Genomic DNA, 26,170 nt, shown 5'->3' with positions numbered 1-26,170 from the left:
GTAGCAAAAATGGGGTGGGGTAGGTGCCAAATAAGCAGAAGGAAGTCTGCCCTGGTAACAGCAAGAGTTGGAGAGACATAGATAGTACATAGGGAAAAAGTCAGGTGGGGAAAGAAAAGGCGAACGGCAACAGCTTGAAGACGGGAAGTCAGGGAGATGGGTTCACTATGAAGGTCATCTTGTACGAGAAGAATGACGCCCCCATGAGATGGGATGCCGGACTCAGGGGAAATGTCAAAACAAATTGGTAAGTAATGTAAAAGCACAAAAGCGGTCTTGAGGGCGTAATTTCGTTTTCTGAAGGCAGAGTACAAGGGGATGCTGCAATGCTAGAAGCAACTGTAAATCCTCTTTGTGGGACCGAAGGCTGCCAATGTTCATTGGAGGACAGTGTTGAGGAGGAAGAGATTTAGGGGTATCAACTCGGCGGCTGCCGAGGGAGAGATGGTGTAGAGTCGCTACTACAGGGCACAGAAGCAAGAGGATCCTGCTCCATGGGGTCCACAGAAGCATCCGTGTGCTTTTGCAGTCGGTCTGTGAAGTCCAACGCTGAAAAATGGTTGGTGGTGCGCACCAGCGAGACAGAGGCCGGCCGGGCTGAGTGACCATGTGGAGACACTGTTGAGCAGGATCTTCAAGTTAGTGAAGGAGAAGACTGTTGGTCCAGCAGACTTCTTCAAGCCCTTCTGGTTGGAAGACGACTTGGGTCAAAAGGCAGTGTGATATAGTAAAATGTGAGATAAATTATCGTAAAAACAAAAATTCTGCAATAACATTCAAAATTATTTAGATCAATTGAGCCATGAGAGCCTAAAATGTGATAATTTCAGCTTCAAGAATCAGACCCCCTAGACATGAAGAACTGTAGCCAACTGTGCGAGAAAAGATAAGAAAAAAATTTATTGTAAATCTTACTCCTTTCACAACAACAACAAAGAGACGGGTAGATCACAAGTGTGAACGTTGTCCAGGATTAAATGACTGATAATGAAGATTTGTCTGTTGCAGAAAAGAAAGCACTTTATTTTCATTTCCAATTTACGTATAAATAAATATTCAAAAAAAAGGGGGGGGGGTTGCCCCACAAAGCAAATCATACCAACAGTGATGATGTACTACCAATAATGACGGATTGAATCAAATGAAAGTGAAGAGGACATTACAACTACAACCATCGATATCAAAAAGGAAAGATAAGTACAAACTATTTGTAAAGTTAATTTGTTTGTGGACTCGTGTGCTTGTTAACACAACGAATAGGGACGAGGGTAGGATTGAGGTAGAAATGAAAGCTGTGGGATCCAGCCAGGACATGCCCGAGCCGAGTGAAATCATAGTCAGTAAAGAAACAGTACGAACTGACAATCTGCAGTTAATTTTGACAAAACTAGAGGAAACGAAGACAGATAACAGCAGCAAATTGAACAGAGTACAAGATCAGATGGATCGACTTAGTAATCAAGTTTCTGAGCTAAAAAATGGATTGTTAGAGGGGTTAAAAAGTTTGAATGAAAAAGTTGATGTTTTAGAAAATAAAGTTGATGTTTTAGAAAATAAAGTTATCGTTTTGGAAAATGAGGTTTTAGCCGAGTCAGCAAAACAATCAAAGAATGTTGATTACGCTAGAGTTGAACAGACGATCGTAGTGGAAAAAATGCAACAAAATATTGCTAGTTTAAACCAAAAAAATTTTAAATGCAGAAAACAATATGCAAAATAATGTAACTGTTTCAGATCACAAACTTTCAGCAGCTCAGGAAATTTATCTGAACCAATGTCTGTGTGCAAACAATGGTACTGCGCGGTCCAACACTCCCATCAAAAGTTTTCCATCAGACAATTTACATCCACTGATTATCTGCACCACTGCAGAGATAGTTTTGTGTTAGGCATGAACAACACTCAAGAAATTAAATTTGTTACAAGATGTCTTTAAGATGAAGCTCTGTCATTTGCAAATTTAAATTTAGGTCAGTGGTAAACATATCAAACTTCCGAGAAAAGTTTTCTAAATAAATTTTGTTTGGAAGCTCGAAAGGGAATCAAAAGTGAATTTCTGAATGCTCTTAATTATAGGAATAGGGCGGCACTTTGAAAGTTTTTTTGTAAGAAACAACTTAAAAAATTAGCACACCTTGACAAACCATTTGACGAAATGACCTTGATTGATGCACTTAAAAGGAGATTACCAGGAAGATTGCGGTGGGACTCAGTACATGGACCTGATGACTGTCTTGAACAATTTTTCAATGTCTTGACAGGCTGGATAGGGCAGTAGAAAGAAATATGTATGATAATAATCGGAATGCTAGAAATCACAATAGGAGCAATTATAGAAAGAGATATAATGGTTACTTCTATCAGGATCAAGATGCAGACAGACAGATTCTGAATATCAGCAGGATAGGAATAACTGGGATAACCATGGCTTTTTAATAGAAGAAACAACCATAGAAGTAACTACTCTGAAAATGCCATTCAACCTCAATGAAGGTTCACAGTTTTGGGGTGAGGAAACAAGAAGCTCAGCACCCCGAAGTAACACTTGCAATTAGAAAATAATAATAGTGCTAATGATATGGCACATGTATCTGAAATTTAACAGAAGGAATATCAGATTTCTCATTTATGTTTTGATCAAAAGTTTTGGGATACTATGTCTAATTATGGTGATTTATGTGCTAATCACAAACCAGACTGTGAGAGTAGGGGGAATTTTGATGTAGTATGAACTAACGATTTCTTCTCTTAGTTGGAAAACAGTGTTGATGTATGCAAATCAAATGATTACAGTATTGGATCTGAAGTAGGTGCTATTTCTGATGTAGATGTGAATAAGAGCTGTGAAATAACAGATTGTAAGTCTGAGACTGGTGGCCTATTGCAAATGAATGTAGACAAGGTACTGACACTGATGGAGATAAGACTTGTATTGTTAATGATGATGTTGATAAAGTAGTTTTGGAGGAATATTATGATGATGACTATCAGGTATTTGTAGAGTTTAAGGATAATGAAGTTTCAGAGTTATTTGTGAATTATGTTGACAACACAGGTAAGGTAAGTGATGTTAAGTGAGAGTGATGGAATACCAGTCCAGTCAAAGCAGTTTTTCTTTAATGTCATGCAGAGTAATGATCCAAACAGTAAAAAGTGAGCTATCTGTGAGCCTGGAGAATAAAGCTGAAAACCTGCTGAAGTTAGTTTGGAACCAGATTGATGATAACATAGATAAAGGTGCATTCTGGAATAAGTTAGTTGTGGTTAGTCAGAATTTGTATCCCAAATGGTGGAATGAAGTGAAAGAGAATCTACGCAGGAAGTGTAATTTTGACAGTAATGTGTTTTGTGTTCACTCTGTAACAGGTGATGTTAGTTGTGCCACGGAATCTATTCATTGTGTTCAGTCTCTACCTGACAACATGAGTAATCAAAGTAATGCTATGATGCCTGTAAAGTTGATAAAACCCTGTGGAGACTGTGTGGATTTAGCACTTGATGAAATTGAAAGCGATCTTTTGCATGAAGTGTCTGACAGCAGAGAAGATTATTCAGATTTTGTTTGTCCTTACATTAAAGTTATGATTGATCAGTGGGAAGGTAAGGTGTAAAGATACGAGGAACTCTGGCAAGCAAAGCAAACTGGTAAAATCTCATGTACTGTTAACTTTTAGTATACAAGGTGTACAACTCTGCTTCCACCATTTGTCGATAGGTGGTGACAATGGTAAGAGCGGTCGAAAGAAACAGATCACAGACGTCAGGCAGTTAGCTTTGACCTCTGTCAACATAATCTCATTCAAACATTAGTCGGTTTGTGTCTGCATCATAAAGTTGTTCTTGATTGAAAATGCCAGTTTACAAGCCTAATTCTCCTCATTTGCGGGAGGTGTTACTGTTTTGTTTCAATATGAAGAAAACAGCGGCTGAGTCTCATTGAATGCACTCAAGTATGTATGGTAAGGACGCTATCAGTGAAAGAACATGTCATGAGTGATTTCAACGCTTCAAGAATGGTGATTTTAATGTCGTAGACCGGCATAGTGGTGGAAGAGATAATGTTTTCGAAGATGCAGAATTGGAGACACAGCTGAGCGAAGACCCGCGTCAAACTCTAGAAGATTTGGCACGATTAGTGGGAGTGACACAGCAAGCTATTTCAGAACGTCTCAAGGCTATGGGCATGATTCAGAAAGAAGGAACTTGGGTTCCATGTGAGCTGAAACCAAGAGACATTGAAAGGCGTTTGTGTTTGTGAACAGTTGCTTCAGAGGCAAAAACGGAAGGGATTTCTACATCGCATTGCGATTGGGGACGAAAAATGGGTTCATTACGATAACACTAAATGCAAAAATCATGGGGATATCCCAGCTGTGCTTCCACGTCAACGACCACACTCAATATTCACGGCTCCAAGATCGTGCTCTGCATTTGGCGGAACCAGCTCGGTGTCGTGTACTATGAGGTGTTAAAGCCAAGTGAAACAATCACAGGTGCTTGTTATCAAATGCAATTAATGCGTTTGAGCAGAGCATTAGAAGAAAAACGGCCGCAATACAGCGAGTGGCACGATCAAGTGATTTTGCAGCACGACAACGCTTGACCCCACAATGCAAAAGAGGTGAAAACGTACTTGGAAACGTTAAAATGGGAAGTCCTACCCCACTCGGCGTATTCTCCAGACATTGCTCCCTCTGACTATCAGCTGCTTAGATCAATGGCACATGGCCTGGCTGACCGACACTTCTGATCTCAAGAGGAAGTCACAAATTGGAGCAATTCGTGGGTCGCTTCAAAACATGAACCATTTTTCGACACGGGGTTCGTACACTGCCTGAAAGATGGGAGAAAGTAGTGGGCAGCGATGGGAAATACTGTGAATGATACATGTGTAACCAATTTGTTTCATTAAAGCCTCAACTGTTGGGGGAAAAAAACGCCGGAAGCAAAGTTGTACACCTTGTAGAAGGAAAGACCTTTGAACATGGATGCATAGCGATCCTTAATCTGGAAGAAAATACACACTATATTTGCAGGTTCATATAACTATATAATTCTGTGTTGTTTGTCAGGAATGTAGTACGTAAGATCAAGTAATTTCTAAAGTTCTGTCTTATCTGTTGACTGAGTTTTAAATCTATGCTACACTATATTAGCAGGTTAATACAACTATATAATTCTGTTTTGTAATAGATTTGTGCTTTAGAATATGATAAAAATACACTCCTTTTACAATTTTGAAATGGGACAATGCCATTAAATAGCTAACAATAAATTTTATTATCTTAGGACACTATTAGTGTTAAATATTACTATTATTCCTACGTACTCTACAAAGAATACCCAAAATAGTTCATTACAAATTTAATTAAAGTGATGGGTGTAGTGGTAAACTGAGTGAAGACATTTTATTCATATGTACTGTAAATATTAGGAATAGTATCTTAGTTTCATATGTGAACACTTTTTAATCCATTCTGACATAAGCCTTGATACTTAATTTTTTTAATATATGTAGGCAAAACACATGCCGTGTGATGTGAGGGAGGTACTTAACAGCATTCTTAATACACAAAACAATGTTTCAGGATTTGAAGTGAAAGCCGGACAGGAAGGTATCTATCCACTGAAGCGTGTAATGAGAAATCTAGGGAGGAAACTGAAGATATGGGTGGATTCACTCCTACACTCCGGTATGGCGACATCCTTGCTGGTCCAGTCGACTTGCAAGAGAGCATAGGTGCTGGGTAATGTACTCAAACGTTGGTCTACTATATCAGCACTGTGACTGAAATTTATAAATTGTTAATCAAGAAATTATCCTATATGAAGAATTCATGGAACTATTTGTTTAGAAAAGTCTTCACTGCTATGGACAGTGTTATACCACCTAAATGTATATTTTTTCAAGCAGGGGGATTAACTTCCCAATACATCATGTAATTTTAAATAATGCCGTGAAAGGTTGATGTTCTATGACTGATGATTTGTTATGTGAAAACTTAAAAAGTTCAAGAGTGCATTCTACAAACCATGTTGTAAATACACTCCTGGAAATGGAAAAAAGAACACATTGACACCGGTGTGTCAGACCCACCATACTTGCTCCGGACACTGCGAGAGGGCTGTACAAGCAATGATCACACGCACGGCACAGCGGACACACCAGGAACCGCGGTGTTGGCCGTCGAATGGCGCTAGCTGCGCAGCATTTGTGCACCGCCGCCGTCAGTGTCAGCCAGTTTGCCGTGGCATACGGAGCTCCATTGCAGTCTTTAACACTGGTAGCATGCCGCGACAACGTGGACGTGAACCGTATGTGCAGTTGACGGACTTTGGGCGAGGGCGTATAGTGGGCATGCGGGAGGCCGGGTGGACGTACCGCCGAATTGCTCAACACGTGGGGCGTGAGGTCTCCACAGTACATCGATGTTGTCGCCAGTGGTCGGCGGAAGGTGCACGTGCCCGTCGACCTGGGACCGGACCGCAGCGACGCACGGATGCACGCCAAGACCGTAGGATCCTACGCAGTGCCGTAGGGGACCGCACCGCCACTTCCCAGCAAATTAGGGACACTGTTGCTCCTGGGGTATCGGCGAGGACCATTCGCAACCGTCTCCATGAAGCTGGGCTACGGACCCGCACACCGTTAGGCCGTCTTCCGCTCACGCCCCAACATCGTGCAGCCCGCCTCCAGTGGTGTCGCGACAGGCGTGAATGGAGGGACGAATGGAGACGTGTCGTCTTCAGCGATGAGAGTCGCTTCTGCCTTGGTGCCAATGATGGTCGTATGCGTGTTTGGCGCCGTGCAGGTGAGCGCCACAATCAGGACTGCATACGACCGAGGCACACAGGGCCAACACCCGGCATCATGGTGTGGGGAGCGATCTCCTACACTGGCCGTACACCACTGGTGATCGTCGAGGGGACACTGAATAGTGCACGGTACATCCAAACAGTCATCGAACCCATCGTTCTACCATTCCTAGACCGGCAAGGGAACTTGCTGTTCCAACAGGACAATGCACGTCCGCATGTATCCCGTGCCACCCAACGTGCTCTAGAAGCTGTAAGTCAACTACCCTGGCCAGCAAGATCTCCGGATCTGTCCCCCATTGAGCATGTTTGGGACTGGATGAAGCGTCGTCTCACGCGGTCTGCACGTCCAGCACGAACGCTGGTCCACCTGAGGCGCCAGGTGGAAGTGGCATGGCAAGCCGTTCCACAGGACTACATCCAGCATCTGTACGATCGTCTCCATGGGAGAATAGCAGCTTGCATTGCTGCGAAAGGTGGATATACACTGTACTAGTGCCGACATTGTGCATGCTCTGTTGCCTGTGTCTATGTGCCTGTGGTTCTGTCAGTGTGATCATGTGATGTATCTGACCCCAGGAATGTGTCAATAAAGTTTCCCCTTCCTGGGACAATGAATTCACGGTGTTCTTATTTCAATTTCCAGGAGTGTAATTATCAGAATCTGATAAAATTAAGCACTATTAGGTTAGTAGTCATACATTTCAATGGATCTTCTTATCTAAAGAGTCAGTATATATTTTTTATCAATTGTAAATTAATCTTCTAGGATTCCTTGTATATGTGTTAGTATGAACAATTAGCGAATAGTGTGGAAGACATTTACGAGTATAGACTAACAGGTTGTATACGTGGACAAGGAAAAAAAATTCCTGAATTTTTCCCGGATAAAAATACACTTTTTCCGTGTTAAGTGACAGTATACTCTTATTCGGCACTGTAAAACTCATCAATCCTTTGAATGTTAAAGGTTTTACAAACCGGAGTAGAATTTCCTGGCGCTTTAGAAAACATAACTCAGGGGGGGAAACACGTTTTGAAAGACCTTTGATGTGCAGCAACATGTACGCTGCATATTTCGTATTACGAAGTTATAAATTCGAATTCCACCAAACACTGCATTTCACTTTCTGAAGCATTGAAATCGAGATTGCGATGCGCTTTTCTAAGCCAGTCATAGCTCATGTCATGTGATCTCGCCAGCTGATGACAGCATAGGACATGTGATGTAGTCACCCAACAGCAAGATCACTCTTAAGTAGTGCCAACACACAAGTAAGAAAAGTTAATGGTTTAAATTAATATAAATAGCATTCACCTATAATATTGGTCTCTAAGATTAATAAGCTGGAAGAGAAGCTAAGTTTCCACATATAATGTTTATCTTTTTTGCGCGTGTTACACTTTAAGATACATCACACAAATGTGCCAGAAAATTTTTTAATAACGACGTAAATGTCTGATCTTCTGGGCTCGAAATTCTTCTAGATGGTTGTCCTCAAAGAGTTGATTTTTAAATGAGAGTAAAATGCTTTGTGATTTAAGAAATTCATCGTACATTCTCACACATAGCTCATCTTACATGAAAGCAAATCTCCTTTGAATGTAACGCTTTTCAAACCACCATTCGTAATATTTTCCCGCGACCTGTTAGAAATAGGTTCGTTTCAGTAATTGCCAGAGAGCGCAGATAACAAGCGTCACTGCGCTTGCTCAGCTACGATGATGCACGAAGCCTGTGTGTTCCTACGTGTAAAACATTAAAAGATCTTACACTATGTCATAAAAGAAACAAGCCATCAGAGGATACTCCAAGAGCGTCGGAATTTCGTGAACCATACTAAAACACATAATTCGGCTTAAAATACACATTCGTATGCAAATTTTCTTGGAGTACCAGTACTGTATTATCTCATGTTTGGTTCTTCATTATGGCATAATGCCATACGTGCACTTGAAATGCAGTTAACAGTTGAAACTAGTCAATAGTGTGAAATTAAACACTTTGTTTCAAGTAAATTGACTGCCATAATAGAAAAGATAAATAAAAACAAAATCTCTTTAGCAAACCGGCCAAAATAACTTCATTGTTCTGCAAGGCGATTAATGTTTGACTATCAGAAAGGTGGAAATAAAATCTAAAACTAATAACATATTTTAGCCTTCCGTAATTACGCGAACGTATTTTAATTCATTTGATAGCTCCCGGCCACAAAAATCCGTTTTGTTATCATCTAACGTGAGAGCAATAAACGAAGAGGAAACAACAAAATCACTAAACATAAACACAGGTCACGTGGAGACGACCCACCTCCCCACCACAACTCAGACTGCTCTGGCCATCAGCCCCAGATTTACTAATTACTGAACCAGGGCAATATTCAGTAGTGGCGCCCAGCCACAGATCTGTATCGAGAAGCGGGAGAAGGTACTAATCACATGCAACTCAACTGCGCATGCGCAAGAGCCCGCCCGCAACGGCTCAAACGAATCTAATTTAAACAGTTGTCACGCCACGCTCATCGGAAGCAATTTGTTGTTACAAAGCATTGCATAGTCTTCCTAAAGCCTTTGACACACTTTGCTGTCGGCAGACGCTTGTATGAGCACTGTTTTGTTGTTGTATACGGCGCATTTCCTTCGCAACTTAAGTTTTATTTTCTTTCTTTTTTTCTCTTGTTCATGTTTTGTTGCTGCAGTATTATTCTGCAGTAGCGGTGTACAGTAATATCCTTTGTTAGAGTATTGGTTCTTACCAGTCAAAATCACATAAATTTAACTGAAAACAAAAACAATGAAAAATTCCTGGAATTATAAACAATTCCCGGGTTTTTCCCGGATGAAAAAATTCCCCAGTTTTTCCCGGATCTCCCGGGTCGTATACACCCTGACTAAACAAGATGTATCTACATCTACATGACTACTCTGCAATTCACATTTAAGTGCTTGGCAGAGGGTTCATCGAACCACAATCATACTATCTCTCTACCATTCCACTCCCGAACAGCGCGCGGGAAAAACGAACACCTAAACCTTTCTGTTCGAGCTCTGATTTCTCTTATTTTATTTAGATGATCATTCCTACCTATGTAGGTTGGGCTCAACAAAATATTTTCGCATTCGGAAGAGAAAGTTGGTGACTGAAATTTTGTAAATAGATCTCGCCGCGACGAAAAACGTCTTTGCTGTAATGACTTCCATCCCAATTCGCATATCATATCTGCCACTCTCTCTCCCGTACTACGTGATAATACAAAACGAGCTGCCCTTTTTTGCACCCTTTCGATGTCCTCCGTCAATCCCACCTGGTAAGGATCCCACATTGCGCAGCAATATTCTAACAGAGGACGAACAAGGGTAGTGTAAGCTGTCTCTTTAGTGGACTTGTTGCATCTTCTAAGTGTCCTGCCAATGAAACGCAACCTTTGGCTCGCCTTCCCCACAATATTATCTATGCGTGTCTTTCCAACTGAAGTTTTTCGTAATTTTAACACTCAGGTACTTAGCTGAATTGACAGCCTTGAGAATTTTACTATTTATCGAGTAATCGAATTCCAACGGATTTCTTTTGGAACTCGTGTGTATCACCTCACACTTTTCGTCATTTAGCGTCAACTGCCACCTGCCACGCTATACAGCAACCTTTTCTAAATCGCTTTGCAACTGATACTGGTCTTCAGATGACCTTACTAGACGGTAAATTACAGCATCATCTGCGAACAACTTAAGAGAACTGCTCAGATTGTCACCCAGGTCATTTATATAGATCAGGAACAGCAAAGGTCCCAGGACGCTCCCCTGTATACAGTTCTGATTTCACACACTGATTTTGGTCCTCAAGCTGCTCAATTATGTCATCATTCAACGCTATTTAGGACTGATTACCTGTATTTATCCAGAGTACTGCATTACTGTATCTCATTGGAACTTGAGTTGTGGGCAGACTCATACTTAACACTCTGTTTTGGTTACCCCTGGTCATTGCGACTGTTTGTGCACGTGCACTCAAGGCATGGGTGAAATTATTGATTGAAGCTAGATACTTCCTTTAATTATTCTTTACATACAATTGAACTTATTGATATACAATTATGAACTTTATTGATTTTGTTGGTCTGGTGTGTGCCAAGTGTGGTTCTGATTCATGGGTCAGTCCTCAAATCTTAAGCATAGGCCCTAATATTTTTTCACTATTTTCTCCTTTCATGAGTTAACATATCCTTAAATACTCTGGTTTATGTGGGTGATTGATTTTGTGCTGTACTCCTATCCATGATTGAGTATATTCTTCTGTTTTGCACCCATCATTACGAGTTTTTCAAGTTGGCTCACTCATCATACCCATCTCTCTTGATGATTTTTGAGGGTGCGACTTTATAGATGTAAACTTTAAATTTGTAATTTACATTGCCTCTGCACTTATTTCTATAGTTTAGCATTGTAATGTTGTAGTTCTGACTTTGTATAATTTGTCTTGTGGCAGAACGTTCCACAGATCTGAAAATGCCATATCCTAATACACGTATAGATTATGACTTGTGTAGAAGATATTTTTCTTACATTTTATGTATTGCATTATGCATCAGATACTTCTATACAACTGTATTCTATCGTTTGGCATTACTTAGTACATAGTTTGGCAAACATTATAGAAGGTCTCAAAATACTGGAAACACATTGTTTCCATATTATGTGAGGGGAAAGGGACATCCTCCTCGACAGTAGTAGTCAGTACCAGTAATATTTTTCAAATTTTGGACAGGTCAATATTATCTCAGCTGTTTTTCTGAAAAATTTCATAGAACTTTATACACAATATGTTATATATAAAGCTGAAATTGTGGAAAGGAACTACTTTATTTTCGTTGTTACAATCGATATTTACTAGCTCTGAATGTACGGTTAAAATTGTTTTTAAGAAACATTTGAAATTACAAAATATTTGGCACTCTTAAAATTTCTATAATTAATTACGAAATCTAGTACTGTTTATTATGTTTATTTCTCGAGTCATTCATAAAATATTAATCTAAGCTAATAAAAATTCATTTGTCAAGAAAAATTGTAATCACTTTGGAATATTGATATTACCTCAGAGTCAAGTAGTAGCAAGCATGCCTCTGATGTGATTGGACATATTTTTGTATTTTGGACGAATAATGCAATTTTGGCTTTGTTGATGTGAAAATTCAAAAGACAGTGTGAGATAGTAAAATGTGAGACAATAAATTATTGTAAAAACAAAAATTCTGCAACGACATTCTTCAAAGGTATTTAGATCAATTAACCATGAGAACCTAAAATACGAGAATTTCAGTTTCAAGGATCAGAACCCTAGACATGAAGAACTGCAGCCAACTGTATGAGAAAAGATAAGTAAAAAGTTCACTGTGAATCTTACTCCTCCCAAATCTTCTGAAAAGCCTTTACCATAGTGGACAGCAGCAGCAACAACAAAGAAGGGAGGGGGTAGAGTACAAGTTGTATCTTGAAGACATGTTCTCGCAAACAACATATCAATCAACAGTCCCCCCTGTTTTAGACTCATCTGTAAACAAAGCTACACAACAGTGGTGCTCATTTAAAATGTCAGAAAATATCACGTTAAAAACAGGGGTATAACCTCTCCTATACTACAGTAAATCTATAATTATTCTGGGCCTCAGCAATAGCCATGGAGGCTGTCGGTTAAAACCGCGTATTTGAGCCTGCATGTGCCACTCACCAAGGGACTCCAGCACACACTTTGTATGGATCCCATATGGCCTTTTTGCCCCCAGACAGTTTTGTAAAAAGGTGTTCCACAGCTGGACAAGAAACAATATTGCATACTGGGGAAATGGGAGTAGCGAGGAGATGACAAGCCTGACGCAGCACGAGGATCTGCCGCCAGACGGAAAGTGACAGTTCACCACCAGCTTCAGCCCAAACAATGGGTATGGGGCTGGTCCCATAAATGTCCATGACCAGCCTGATCTCCTCATGGTGTACAGTGTCAAAGATTTTCAGGTACGAAGGCATTACTGACTAGTACACTATGCACCCATAGTCCAGCTGCAATCGAACAAAAGCCCTATAAAATTGGAGCAGATGCATCCTGTCTGCTTCCCAAGACCCTCTGCCTCCATAAAATTCATTTTTTCACTTTTAACTAATTACCATTAACATACATGAGTATAGAATATAACACCAGGTCTAATTTTGTGCTTAGTTTTATGTATGTAATTGATTTTCTAATTTATTTTGACTATTACTAGTTAGTATTTTTTGTTACAGGGTGAAATCAGTAAATTTTTTGTAACATGAATTCTATTGTTGACTTATACACAAATATAAATTCTGTAATAATTATAAACACGTGGAAGAACCACCAATAGTCTTCTTAAAGGATCTATTTGGCTCTATTTGAGAACATGTTAGCAAAGTCAGCCATTAATTAATTCGAAAGTAATTAAGTTTTGACAAAAGTATTGTTTGCATAACGATATTTGTTAATTTTGTCATTTAAACAAATAATTCAGCGTAACTCTTGTAGTAGAAGAAACTGTTAAAAAGACGCAATTTTTCGATGTATTCAGTTAATTTAATGAGTTAAGTTTTAATTTTAATTTCTGTAACTTTAACTTCAAACAATGTGTAGTTTCAGATGATATATATGTGCCCGATTTTTGGTCCCGAGACAGTCAGTCGACGTCTGAGTTTCAGACAAGAAATCTGTGTTGGTTAGAACAACAATAATGCATCAACTTACCCGTGAAATAAGTGTTAACCAATAGGCCGTGTGTTAAAGCAATGACAGTGTTTGTTCAATTTATTTGAAAGACTGAAATGTGTGGTTAGGTTTTTACTGCTCGTAGATGTTCAACAGTAAGCTACTGTAGCAGTATGTTGACTTTTTTGCAACCTATTAAAGAGACTTATCGAAAGTTAAACAACAGTGCACTGGCCATGTAACTATGTATTGTGGTGGTGGTGGGGTGAACATTGAAAGTAAATACCCGTTAAATGCAAATGTGCACCTGTCGGCTACATCATTTAAAGTAGTCAGTGTTGTACTTCCACACCTCATTTTTCCACCAGTGTAGCAAAGTAGTATGTCAACACCGAGGACAATCAACGAAGAAATAAGCAGGCGAATGTCACAACCCGTGGCTAGGGCATTTCAAAAATGTTTATTGCCTTCTGGGCCTTGGCCTTCATGTCCTTCAGGTGTGATAACCAAGACCGTTATTAGGAGTAAAAAGTGAGGCCAAAAAACCACACAGTCTTTAAAAGGGAGAATGGTGTCCCTTATATACAATTCAAGTAAATTGAAAATAAGAAGAGAACAATTAAAAACACACACACACACACACACACACACACACACACACCTCTCTGCAGAAAATGTAAAACCACTCTTTGCAGCCCACTCCTCCATCCCCTTTACTGTAAGCTGCAACTGACAAGTCGCTGTTGCAGTCCACAAAGAAGGAGCATTGTACAAGATTCCTCATTGCAGACATGGCTGCGGCAGAGAGGGTAACACTTAAAATACTGCCCTGAGGATAACCAAGTTGATACCAGAAAAAGCACTTTATGCGCCTGCTGATGAGCTGGAATGTACGAGACACTGTCAGCACCAGCATTACCAGAGCAAGTTGATTTAAATTTTTTTCCTGCTACTTACAGCTTTATAGTGAAGTGCCTATCATTTCATCAACGGTCATACTTATTGTGATGGTTCACATTTAAGTAACACACTATGAGAAATTTGATTAGTTTGCAACGGAAAACAGGGATCCCAATGATTTTGCATTAGGTGCACACTACATCATAAGTTGATGTCTTGAGACTTCAATAGCATATGAAATTTTTCTTTTGACTTGGGAGAAGGTCAATATCTATCTCTAATCTTGAGAAACCGGATTTTATATAGCATACCCAGCTCTACCCACACACACTGCAATGGTGTGAAAGACAACTATTTGAAACATCCATTGTATCTGCTAAACAGTTCAAGATATCAAAACAAGCTTTTGATAATAATAGCACTCAAAGAGGAGAGTATTTTGCTATATAGCTAACATGCAGAACTTTCCTATCTCCTGCAACATGCGACTAATTACAGACTTTTTCAACAGGACAATGTATTTTTTAAGACTGATCGATAGCTGGAGAAATGAGCATCACTGTGACTTAAGAACTTATTTTTATGCCAAGGGTGTGCTTATTCATGAGCTACTCAATTCCTCACTTAATAAACCACTGTTTCACAATTCTGTTGCAACTGCAATGCACTGGCATGTTTGCAAGGTGCTTGTGTGAACTCCGCTGTGTTATGGAAAGAAACAAATTTTAACCCAGCAACAGGAAAAACATAGGTTTTAGCCGAAATTCATCCCCTGACGACATTTCACTGAAGGAAAAAAGGTAAAAAGTGTGAGACAGTTAAATCACTCCTTTTGTTGCAGTTGCAGCGGGATCATGTGACCCAGTGAGTTTTTAATAATGGACAGTTGGTACTGAGACTTACCAAAGAGCCTTCTTTCTCAACCTAAGTGATCTGTGAAAAATGACACTTCAAAGTTCATCATCATTTGTTTCAATCCCCGTTCAAAGCAAATTCCCGAACTTTTTCACCTCTAATATCTTTTCACATTTTAAAGATGTAATCTATTTTCATCTCGATGAGCAGTTGCAAGTGCACCATAAAAGGAATTAACCATGTTTTTAAAGAACAGAACTGTTCTTTTTTTTTTGAGACAAAATATTTTATAGCTCTGAAGCTGTGACCACTGAGGATTTGTAGAATCATCTGGACTATTCATCAAGGGGAAAATAAATTATTAGTATCTATGAGATATTTGAAATGAATAAGTTAAGTTGTTCCCTTGTAAGATCGAAACAATGGTGAGCTATTTGATGTCAATTTTTTTGTGATTTCTCAGATCACTGAGTTGTGAAAAGAAAATTCTTTGGTAAAGTTCAGTACCAGCTGTTCATTATTGAAAACACAATGGGTTACAGGATTTCACTGCAACTGCAACAAAACAAGCAATTTAATTGCTCCAAAATTCTTACCATTTTTCTTCTTCAGAGAAGCATCAACAATGGCAAATTGTGGCTAACACTACATTTTCTTGCTGCAATTTTAAAATTTGCTCGTTTTGCCAAAACAGAGTCAAGTTTACACAAACACTTCACTTCACTTCACTTCACAAACATATTAGTGCAGTTGTACATGCGATAGAATCGTGAAATCATGGTTAATTAAGTGAGGAACTGAGAACCCATCAAGTGAATAGCTTATGAAAAGGCATATCCTTGATGTAAATACGTAATTTCTTTACTTATGTTGGAAAACCACATTAATGCTCATTTCACCAGCTATGATGACCCTCAAAAAATTACGAGGGCTATTCAGAAAGTAAGTTCCAATTGGTAGCGAAATGGAAACACTGCGAAAATAGAAAATGTTTTATTTGCAATAGTTAGCTACACCTTACAGCTGCTTCTCTACATAGCCACCACTCTGACTTAGCCATTTGTCATAGTGTTGTACCAACTTTATAATACCCTCGCCATAGTAGGGAGGCGCCTGTGCTTTCTGCCAATTCTCTACGAGCAAAAGCCTGGAAGACACTCTTGCGTTCATGCATAGCAAATCTCGGGTGATGGAGGACCTTTAAATAAAGCAGAGGGCCAGATAGACAGCCACCAATTCCCCAGTAAAGACAGGGCTACTGCAAAAAGCACCAGTGGCTAAATGGATACCACGATGATGAAGCAGGTCCAAGAGGAGCAGCTCATCCAGAAACTTGGCAACCATAATCCCGACAAGACAAAACTAAACTAATGCCCAATACTTTTACATATTATTCCATCTAGGAATTTCCAATGCTGTTTGCTAAATTTTATGCATAGCAATCTATAATTACAAACTAATTGAATTTCACAGTGTGTTACATAAACGCAATCTATCACAATAACTATGACCATTCACAAAATGATAGGCACTTAACAATGATTCTGACATTTAAAATGCTATAACATGTTAAATAATCTTTTTTTTTACCACATAGTTTCTGTAAAATCGTGTAAGAAGGATGCAGGAAACGCACGACACTTTACTTGCAGTGGCACTGCTGCACATTCGTGAGCATTCTGTGTGTGCCCCCATAGGCACACAAAACTGCAATGGGCAGCAAGACAAGATGGCATACAGACTACTGGGCTCCTTTGTGTTTCCATACTAAGCATGTGAGATGGTATGCATAACATTAATAGAAGAGCATTACCCAAGGTGGGTGGGACGAAGATTTGAGTCCATATTCGGCTCACAGTTTCAAGCAGTCCTGAATAATTTAACACTGCACAAACTTACTCATGAGTCACAGTGTGATTCCTGTACCAGGGCATTTTTTTAAAGAAATAACTAACTGAATACTCATTGTTATCAAAATATTTTCATCTTTTGAAACAACTTATGAATGAACTGCGACAGATTACGTTTTTAGACATACGCTGTCATGTAATTTTTGAGAAAAATTATTACATTTTTAGTATCATTCATAATTTAATAAAGCCAATGAGAAGTGCTGCATGTTTACCTTGCTGTTTTCCAAATACTTGTGTGTACAGCTGACATCAAGGTAGCCAGTCTCACGATTAGCAACTTCCATAACAGCTTTCACTTTCTTTAACCACATTTTGTTGTCATCAGGGTACACAACAATTACTCTTCCTGTGCCATAAACACATATTACCCTTTCATCTCTCCAGCCCTGTTACGGGAAAACATACAAGTACATGAAGAACTGAATAGCAACCTCTTGCAATCAAAATCCATCATTCACAATTATGAGTCAGGAATATTAAAAACTCACACAAAACTTAAGAGCAGATGCATTATTGTGATAGTTCTCATGGGCCATCTCATCTTCCCAGTCTCCAAGTTGGTAAACAATACCACATTCTTTGCACTGAGTTGCTCCAAATTTCTTCTGCCCGGCATCAATTTGGTACTGATCATTCCCAACCATCTGCCATTTTCTTTTCCTACTGGCATGATCCTTTTTCAAAGCTGGTGTCACACTGAAAAACAAGTGGGATCAACACTAAGTGTGGAATTGCATCACAAAGTCACAAATATTAAGGTAGTTTCTACAATACAGAAATTGTGTCCCCTACAGTTGAATTAGACACTTATTACACTGCAATATCAGTAAATGGAGAATTAAGTGATAGAATTAAATGTAACTGGAGTAACTAATGACACAGAACACATACCTGCTATACTTCTGTGTGTGATCCTGATAGAAAATTGGATACAATTTAACATCTTTATCCACATTCTGAGTTGCAACAGAAGCACTAGTGCAATTGGCCTGCATTCCAACCTCCCCCTCATTACCACACACCTGTAGGCCTGTAATACTGCTGGGTGTTGTGCATGCAAGAGTACTGCAGGCAGTATCCAATTCTAAGTTTTCTATAACCTGTGGATTCAAAATGGCACCAGCATTTAAATTTCCTTGTTGCCTAGCAGATGGCTGTTGTTTTGAGTCACAAGAAGCAATATGGTTTTCAGTTACATCCAAACAGTCATCAGCAACAGTAATATTTTGAATATCTGTGCCACATGCCTCTTTGGGGCCATCTGTGTCAAGGCAGTCAAGGATAGCATTAACAGTGTCACTGACTTTGTCTTGAAGCATATCTTGTGGTGTATCATCAACATCCATAGGCTCAAAAACAATATTCAGTCTTTTTTGTGCTGAAGGGTTGCCTTTCAAAACTGTGCTTTGTTTTTTTATTTCCTTCTTAGGAAGAAGGAATTTTCCATGCCTCACTTCCACCCTGGAAAAAGAAAATACAGACTGAACTCTAAATGTGCCACTACATGATGTGACAAAACAGAAATATGACAATACAGTGGAGTAAAGAAAAGGAAATGAAACAAAAATGTTAAGACTATCATCTATACATAGAGCGAACTTGAAAGGTATAGCACAGGTCACCTAAGCAAGAACTAACAGCAGTAAAAGTCTGTTGTTGATTACTTCAAAACACTTTAACAGAAGACAAATAGTCATAAAAGGTTGGAGACCCATAGTGGAGTCACTGTAAGAAGATAACTGACAGTTGCAGTGGGCTGGACACAGCAGCTTTGTGCGTCTACTACAGTCAATCACGTTAAGCCATTTTCTAAATGTATCTATAGCAACACCTCAATGTTGTTGGAGCTCTGTATATGTTTACTGTTTTCACCTGCAGCCATCTGCACTTCGTAGCTGAAAGTTTGCAACCAGGCTGCCAACTGTCAGGCATCAACTTATCCCTACTTAACTGTAGTCCAGAACACAGTTTTAGATGGCAGGGCTGGTTAAGCAATTTTGAAATTCAATATCTTGTTGACAAAGCAATTCTGCGTTTGTGGCCATTGTCACTGAAGTTAAAAACTTCTGGATTGTAAGGCCATGCCATATTTCTTTAAATAATTGATATTTTTATTCCTCTGCTGCTGTCCGCTGTAGACTGAGCTCAGTTTATAATGGGCATCAGAAGATCCCAGCAGGAGTCAAAATATCAATTATTTAAATAAATATGACATGGCCTAACAATAAAGACGATTTTAACTTCAATACAGCAATTACCCATGTTCACAATGAATTCTATGTTGAGCTAGGATGTCAAATCCACTATTACGCACTACGGTGTTTGCACTGGTGACAACAAAATGTTTAATATTTCTGGTGCAAGTTGGCAGAGCAGGTTTTCAGCACCTGTAGTACACACATCACACCTGTTTTTCCGAAAAGTTTCAATGCAAATACTGAAAAAATGAAATGATCATATGGCACTGATGGCTGGGAATCCCTACTTGGTGAAGTTTGGCTGCAGAGTTGCAAGTCTTTTCATTTGATGCCTCATTGGGCAACTTGCATGTCTATGATAACACAACACCCAGTCCCAAATGAAGAAAACGTCCAACCCAACTGGGAATTGAACCCGGGCCCACTGAATGGCAGTCAGATGCACTGACATGGGCCGGCAATGCAAATACTGACCAATTCTCTATCGCTAAACGCCTCGGCAAAAGTTCTCATCTGACACACGGTACTTCATTCGTGCCTGATTTTGATAAAGAGCCAAAGGATTCAATATCTCAATATCAATTAATTCCCAGTATTAATCACATTACACAGTAACATACTTTCTGATGTGTGTGCTATCATTTGTTGGAATTCTCTTTTTCATAGCCTGAACTGAATAAGACACTACACATATCGCCCTGTGTACTGTTCGTGTTGTAAAGCATTAGCACACAAGTGGCAGCTATTGCTTGTGATGTCCACAGGTTATACAATATAGTGACAATGGAACATGAGTGATTTTGTAAAGCAAAAAATACGACTGATCTTGCATAGTGATTCACTTTTTTCATTTATAGTAAATCTATGCATACAAAGAATGTAGTAAATCACCCAATGTTTTGAATTTTACAGCTGTTCTTTAAAGACTATTACAAATTTAAGAAAAAATGATTTGATAAAGTATTCAACAAAAGAATTTATCTTCTCCAGTCGATAACAGTATTATGTAGTAAGCAAACTCACTGAACTATATGACCAGCTATGACTAACGAGTTTCCTATTTCCTTCCTCAGTGGTCTCCTTACCGTACAGGCATGAATGTTTATGGTTACATATTGTAGCTGTTACCAGCCACTGGTTATAGCATAATACTGCTCATAATTTTAGAACATACTTCCAGAATAACAAAGATTCTGGATAGGTATCACCTTCCACCTACTCATCCTGGAAAACTGCTTTTCATACACACTTCACTGCCAATTTCTTTCAACAGCGAAACACTTTAAATTGGTAAATGAACTGCAGCATGCAACTCTTAAATGGTCACAAAAACTTTTCTCATAACCAATGATACTGTCTATACTCCTACTGGGAATGATTCTGCTACTGCATGGTAGGACCTTCCAGTATAGACAGACCTGTGAAAAATATTGTTAGATTTATTACTCTAATGCGGCATCATCAAAATCCATTTTAGTCTTGTCAGTACAATGACTTTCACTTACAAGGAGATCTCATTGCAATTGGATTTTTGCACTTTTTTATATTTACTCTCACAAATCAGTTCAATGAAACTCTTAAAAGTCTGTAGAACAAGAAATTTTGAATTTTTCTGAATGTCTAATTCACAAAAACTAGGACGAGTTTACTGACAGGCTATGTGGCTCTGTTGTATAAATCTGGCCTGCCATGTGGGTGTCCCAGGTTCAATTTCTAGCTCATGGAAATTTTTAAAGATGATGAAGTTCTAAGAGTATTTCTGTGAAGTGTGAAATACATAGGTGCCAAACACTGAATAGTATTTTTTTTAGTTTTTTATGTTAAACAATCTATCAACAATACTTTATAAAAGGTTGGTAATAATTAATTAATATTTACAATGAAAACTGGGATTTGTGCACGATACGTAATTAGCAATAAGACAAAATGCATTTTTCATAAAAAAAAATTGTGTGTTAACCAGCATATATTCGATGAATTATATCTTATGCTTCACGGAAAGGCTCAAATACACAACTGTGTTTAAAAATTTGAAATGGCCAGGAATCGAACCTAAGAATGTCCAAAAGAACATTAGTAGTATCTAAGCCTTTACAGCATTTAACAATATCTAGTGTTGACACACACTAGGTCCTCCCTCTAGGGAGAACCACGCAAGATAATGCGAGCGATGAGGAGAACGGCCAGGGAAGCTCTGTGTCAGTAGTGACACGTTGGGAATATGGGTCTGACAAAAAGTGTGCTCAGATAGTCTGAAGTGGTTAAGATAACAGATTCCATAAGTGGGAAACCCTGGTGCGAGTCCTGGTCCACCACAAATTTTCATTTGTCATCATTGAATATTTCTATGCCCTCATGCAGGTGATAATGGTATTTCTCTTGCATCATTTCTTATACCCTTTTGTTAGTATAATTAGTTAAAATTATAAAATTGAAATGAACTCCTTAGACATAATCAGACAGAAGAACTTAAAAATTTGGCAAGGAGAGCTCAGGGGAGCTATCGAAACATCCTCAAAACATAATTCCACTTCATCTTGGTTTCATCATAGCAAATCTTCAAAGGACTATTATTAGCACGAACTCTGTCAAGCTGTTTGTAAGTAGAGAGAGGGTCAATCTAAAACAAACAATTATTTGCAAATCTGTTGCACTACACTCTCCCTGAACTACAAAAGCAAAAACGGCAAAAGGAATTCTTAGCACATTAGGTGTAGGAAAACCTATGCAAATTTCTACACTTTGAGTCATTCCAGTTAGAGAAAAAAAAAAAAAAAGGCAGATGCCCATACTTTTACTATAGTCAAGCCACAGCCATGTCTCACCTTACATTAGTTTATTTAGGTAATATTAGAAATTTATCGTGAAGGATTTCAACAGTTGCTGTTGCAGCCATGTTTAAAATCTTGAAATATTAGAAAAGGATAAAATTTCTGCACACCGTAAAGGCGGTATGTTGAGAAGCAGATAGGCAGAACGAAAAGATCTGGCCAAAACCTTCTTCAGAAAACACACCCACACCCACAAAGAATATGCGTGGGGGGACATTTCAACCTGACTTTGCATTGTTTTATTTATGGAATGTCTGCCACTTGTGTGTTGAAATACAACATGTATTTTCCACTTAATAGTAGTACAACAATTACTTGGGTGCCTTTTGTTGTGTAAATCCTGAGACAATTTAAGACCACAGCAGACGACTGAAGTTCAAACAATCTTCGCCAAAGGAAAATTTTTTATATATATTTGGAGTTTTCTGTTTTGCAGATGATTAACATCATGTGAGTGTGTGACACTGGGCCTACAATGATCAATATAATCAAGTTTTATTACACAGTAGTATCTAACGCTGTAGTGAAACCCGTCAGCATTTATGTCATTAAGTAACTCGCTTTAACTTCTTCTAGAAGTCTGATGCCGGTATCACTACCGACTCACAAAGTGTCTCTTTACTTTTAGCCATATTTCACTTGCAATAATGTATGGTCTAAAATGTACTGAACAGTAAGCTACTGGCGGCTTTTCTTTTTCATTAAAAGATCTGAAAAATCAAGTGCATATGGTCGAGACATAAGGTCTATTCTCAATGACCAAAACCAATTATGAAAATAAGTAGTTCATTACTAAGTTACACCATCGCATGGAGAGGGGGAGAGAGAGTTTTTTAAAAAACAAGTTCTATCATCAACACTGGTTGGTAAACATTAAGGAATTTAGGGGGTTGGGTTGGGTTGATTTGGGAAGGAGACCAAACTGCAAGGTCATCAGTCTCATAGGATTAGGGAAGGATGGGGAAGGAAGTCTGCTGTGCCCTTTCAAAGGAACCATCCAGGCATTTGCCTGAAGCAATTGAGGGAAATCACAGAAAACCTAAATCAGGATGGCCGGACGCAGGATTGAACCATCGTCCTCCCGAATGCAAGTCCAGTGTGCTAACCACTGCACCACCTCACTCAAGGAATTAAGGAACCAACACGAAAACCAGCTATATTTTTTCCGACAGAAAGTAAAATATTTACAGTAAGCTCCCGACTAACTGGGTTAGTGCAGATCCGAGGCTATACGGATAATACAAAATACAAGTTTTTAATGGAAACTGCTGTTTACTGTATTTATAAAGCAAGCTACATGTAACATTTGAAAGCAAGCTACATGTAACATTTGAAAGCCAACTGCATTACTCACTAGAAGCTGACAATTCGTTTACAGAAGCACATTGTTTTGTTTTACTATTTATGTTTTCGTCCACCTTTCTTGGTAACTGTTCCAATTCTCTTACAAGTCAAAACATCAGAATAGTTAGACAAATTTTGTTTTGTATTTTGAAATTTCAAGTCATTTCAGTGCCTTGCTGTTCACAACAGGATCTTTGATCATCTCGTCTTCACACTCTATCACAAACACTTTGTTCGTAGGAATCACTATTTAACAGAGATTTTTTGTTTATACATCTTCACAACCAGAAATTTGTTTTGACAAGATCACAAGAGTAGCAGTATCACATTCTAACCTCAAAAGTCACTTTCCATGAGAGTGTTGCATTTCTCTTCCATGAGCTAGCTATTGTCATCACATTGCAGAATCCTTATGAATACTGTGGACTGCATTGAATATGTTCAGGGATTTTATGAAACTGGGAACGGCTGAACCTTCTTGCACATGCTTCTTGGTGAGATTTAGCCATACAGGTTTCACAGCCACAATTAAAACTTTATCCACTGGCTGCATGAATGACTTAACACAAGTTGTAAAGAGTCTCACAAAAATCATTTTGCCACCCAAAACAAGCATGTGTTCTGCAAAACAAGGTGTGCTGTCTGATACAAGAACAGTTCTTTCAGGTAAACCTTTCCCTTGCAAAAACATGCACATAGCAGGAACAAATATAGAACAGAACCAGTTTCTGAAGTTAGTGGTGTCCATTCAGGCTCCTTCGTGATTCACATAACATATTCCAAATGTATTCTGTTGGTAACATGTGTGTGACACTAACAAGGCAAGCCTAGAAGCTGTGCCCACACTCGGCACCTATCTGATGTGATGTGCTGTGCTCCTTATACACACTGCGACACTGTAGAGAAATTCTTGTCAACTCCAAGACTGCAGTCAACAGAAGATTGTATCAAATTTGTGCAGTGTGCTGCAGCTTCATTCCCACAAGTGCTAGAGGAATGAATTCACCATGAAACCTGTAGATCTCTTACACAAGCTCCAATGCTTAAATTTAATGTTTCCCACACAGAATGTTTCACATAACAGCTACAGACTTAATTTTTATTTTTTGATGCTAATACTCCTTTTAGTACAGTGTTCTAAATTTATTATACAGGGTGATTGTAAGCAAAGCTGAACTTTCAAAATGCTGTAGAAGTAACACCACTGGTCAGAATAACATCAAATTGCAATGGAATATTATCGGAGAAGGGAGAAAACGCACGGCAGAAGAAAAAAAGTAGTGTGAAAATTGATCAACAGGTGGTGCTGTTTGTGTCAAGAGTATGTAATGAAAACACCTGTCATGTGCACGGCCCACTGAAGTTGATAAAAGCACGCCATGTACGCTGCTTTTCCTCCCTTCGCATCTGTGATGTTCGCCATAACTGTGCAGGATCGCGCTCTGCTTGTAAAGTTGTACTACAAGAATGATGACTGTCAACACATCGCTCTGCAGAAGTTCCAGACACTGAAGGGTTTGAAAAAAGGCGTTGGTCCAATAACTGCCATGGGTCTCAAGAAAATGATTCGGAAATTCAAAAAGACAGGTTCTTCTAATGTGCAACCTGGTAGGGTGAGGAAATTAACTGTTTCAACATCACTGAAAGCAGTGGCCACAGCAGTGGAGGAGACAAGTGATGGTGTGCAAACATTTAGTGCACCGAGAACTGCCCAAACATCAGACATTTCTGTGAGCACGGTGCTTAAAATCCTACGAAACATCCTTCTCTGCTACCCGTTCAAAATTACTCATGTTCACGAGTTGCTTCCTGTTAACTTGCCAGCAAGAGAGACTTTTGCCTCAATTTCTCGCACACATGGAAGTGGACAATGATTGGGCGTGGAAGATTTTGTGAACAGACGAAGCCCACTTCCATCTGACAGGATATGACAATACACAGAACTGTCTAATATGGGCAATGGAAAATCCACACGCAAATCAACTAGTACCACTTCATCCTGGAAAGGTCACTGTCTGGTGCGGGTTTACGGCATCATTTATCATAGGGCCATATTTTTTCAAAGAGACAGGTGCTTCCCTGTCCTGTTACCTGTACTGTCACTGGTAAGCGCTATGAGTGTCTTTTGCGCAACCATGTCATTCCAGCTCTCCAACAGTGTGGATGGGATCATTTTTATGGAGGATTGGCACACCTCTTCACATTGCAAATTCAGTTAAGCAGCTGCTGGAGCTATTTCTGAAATGCTAGAATTATCAGCCATGATTTCCCAACAGCCTGGCCTTCCGGATCTCCTGATCTTAATTCGTGTGAGTTCTGGCAGTGCAACTAGCTGAAAGATGATGTGTTCAGTGTTCCGATTGCAAAGTTAGCTGCACTGAAGGCACACACTGCGTAACACATTCTAAACGTGACCCAGAAACACTTTCATCAGTTGTGCAAAACAGTGGACAGTATATCGAACATGTTTTACGCCAGTCACACGGAAATTAATAATCCGATTTGACTGACTGATGATTTTTATGTGGTTTTTGGTCTCAGGAGAATTAAAAACCAATGTGATTGATGCTATTTATGCGGTTTTTGGCCCCAGGACAATTA

The 26,170-nt window shown here is 39.1% G+C and overlaps 1 protein-coding gene across 2 annotated transcripts in view; it reads right to left on the bottom strand.

The window, feature by feature from the left end:
- LOC126195160 (N-acetyltransferase eco) overlaps positions 1-26,170 on the bottom strand; it is a 98,845-nt gene that overhangs the window by 22,656 nt on the left and 50,019 nt on the right. For both annotated transcript variants that reach the window (XM_049933669.1, XM_049933670.1), the window contains exons 3-5: positions 18,088-18,657; positions 17,685-17,892; positions 17,409-17,582 (exon numbers count right to left, since the gene is read on the bottom strand). In XM_049933669.1, coding sequence (XP_049789626.1) covers positions 17,409-17,582; positions 17,685-17,892; positions 18,088-18,657 — 952 coding nt within the window. The remainder of the gene's footprint in view (positions 1-17,408; positions 17,583-17,684; positions 17,893-18,087; positions 18,658-26,170) is intronic.

This window comes from Schistocerca nitens, chromosome 7, assembly GCF_023898315.1.
Source record: "Schistocerca nitens isolate TAMUIC-IGC-003100 chromosome 7, iqSchNite1.1, whole genome shotgun sequence".
Classification (NCBI taxonomy): Eukaryota; Metazoa; Arthropoda; class Insecta; order Orthoptera; family Acrididae; genus Schistocerca; species Schistocerca nitens.
Note: the sequence above shows the minus strand (reverse complement) of the source record. Positions and strands in the feature narration are given on the sequence as shown.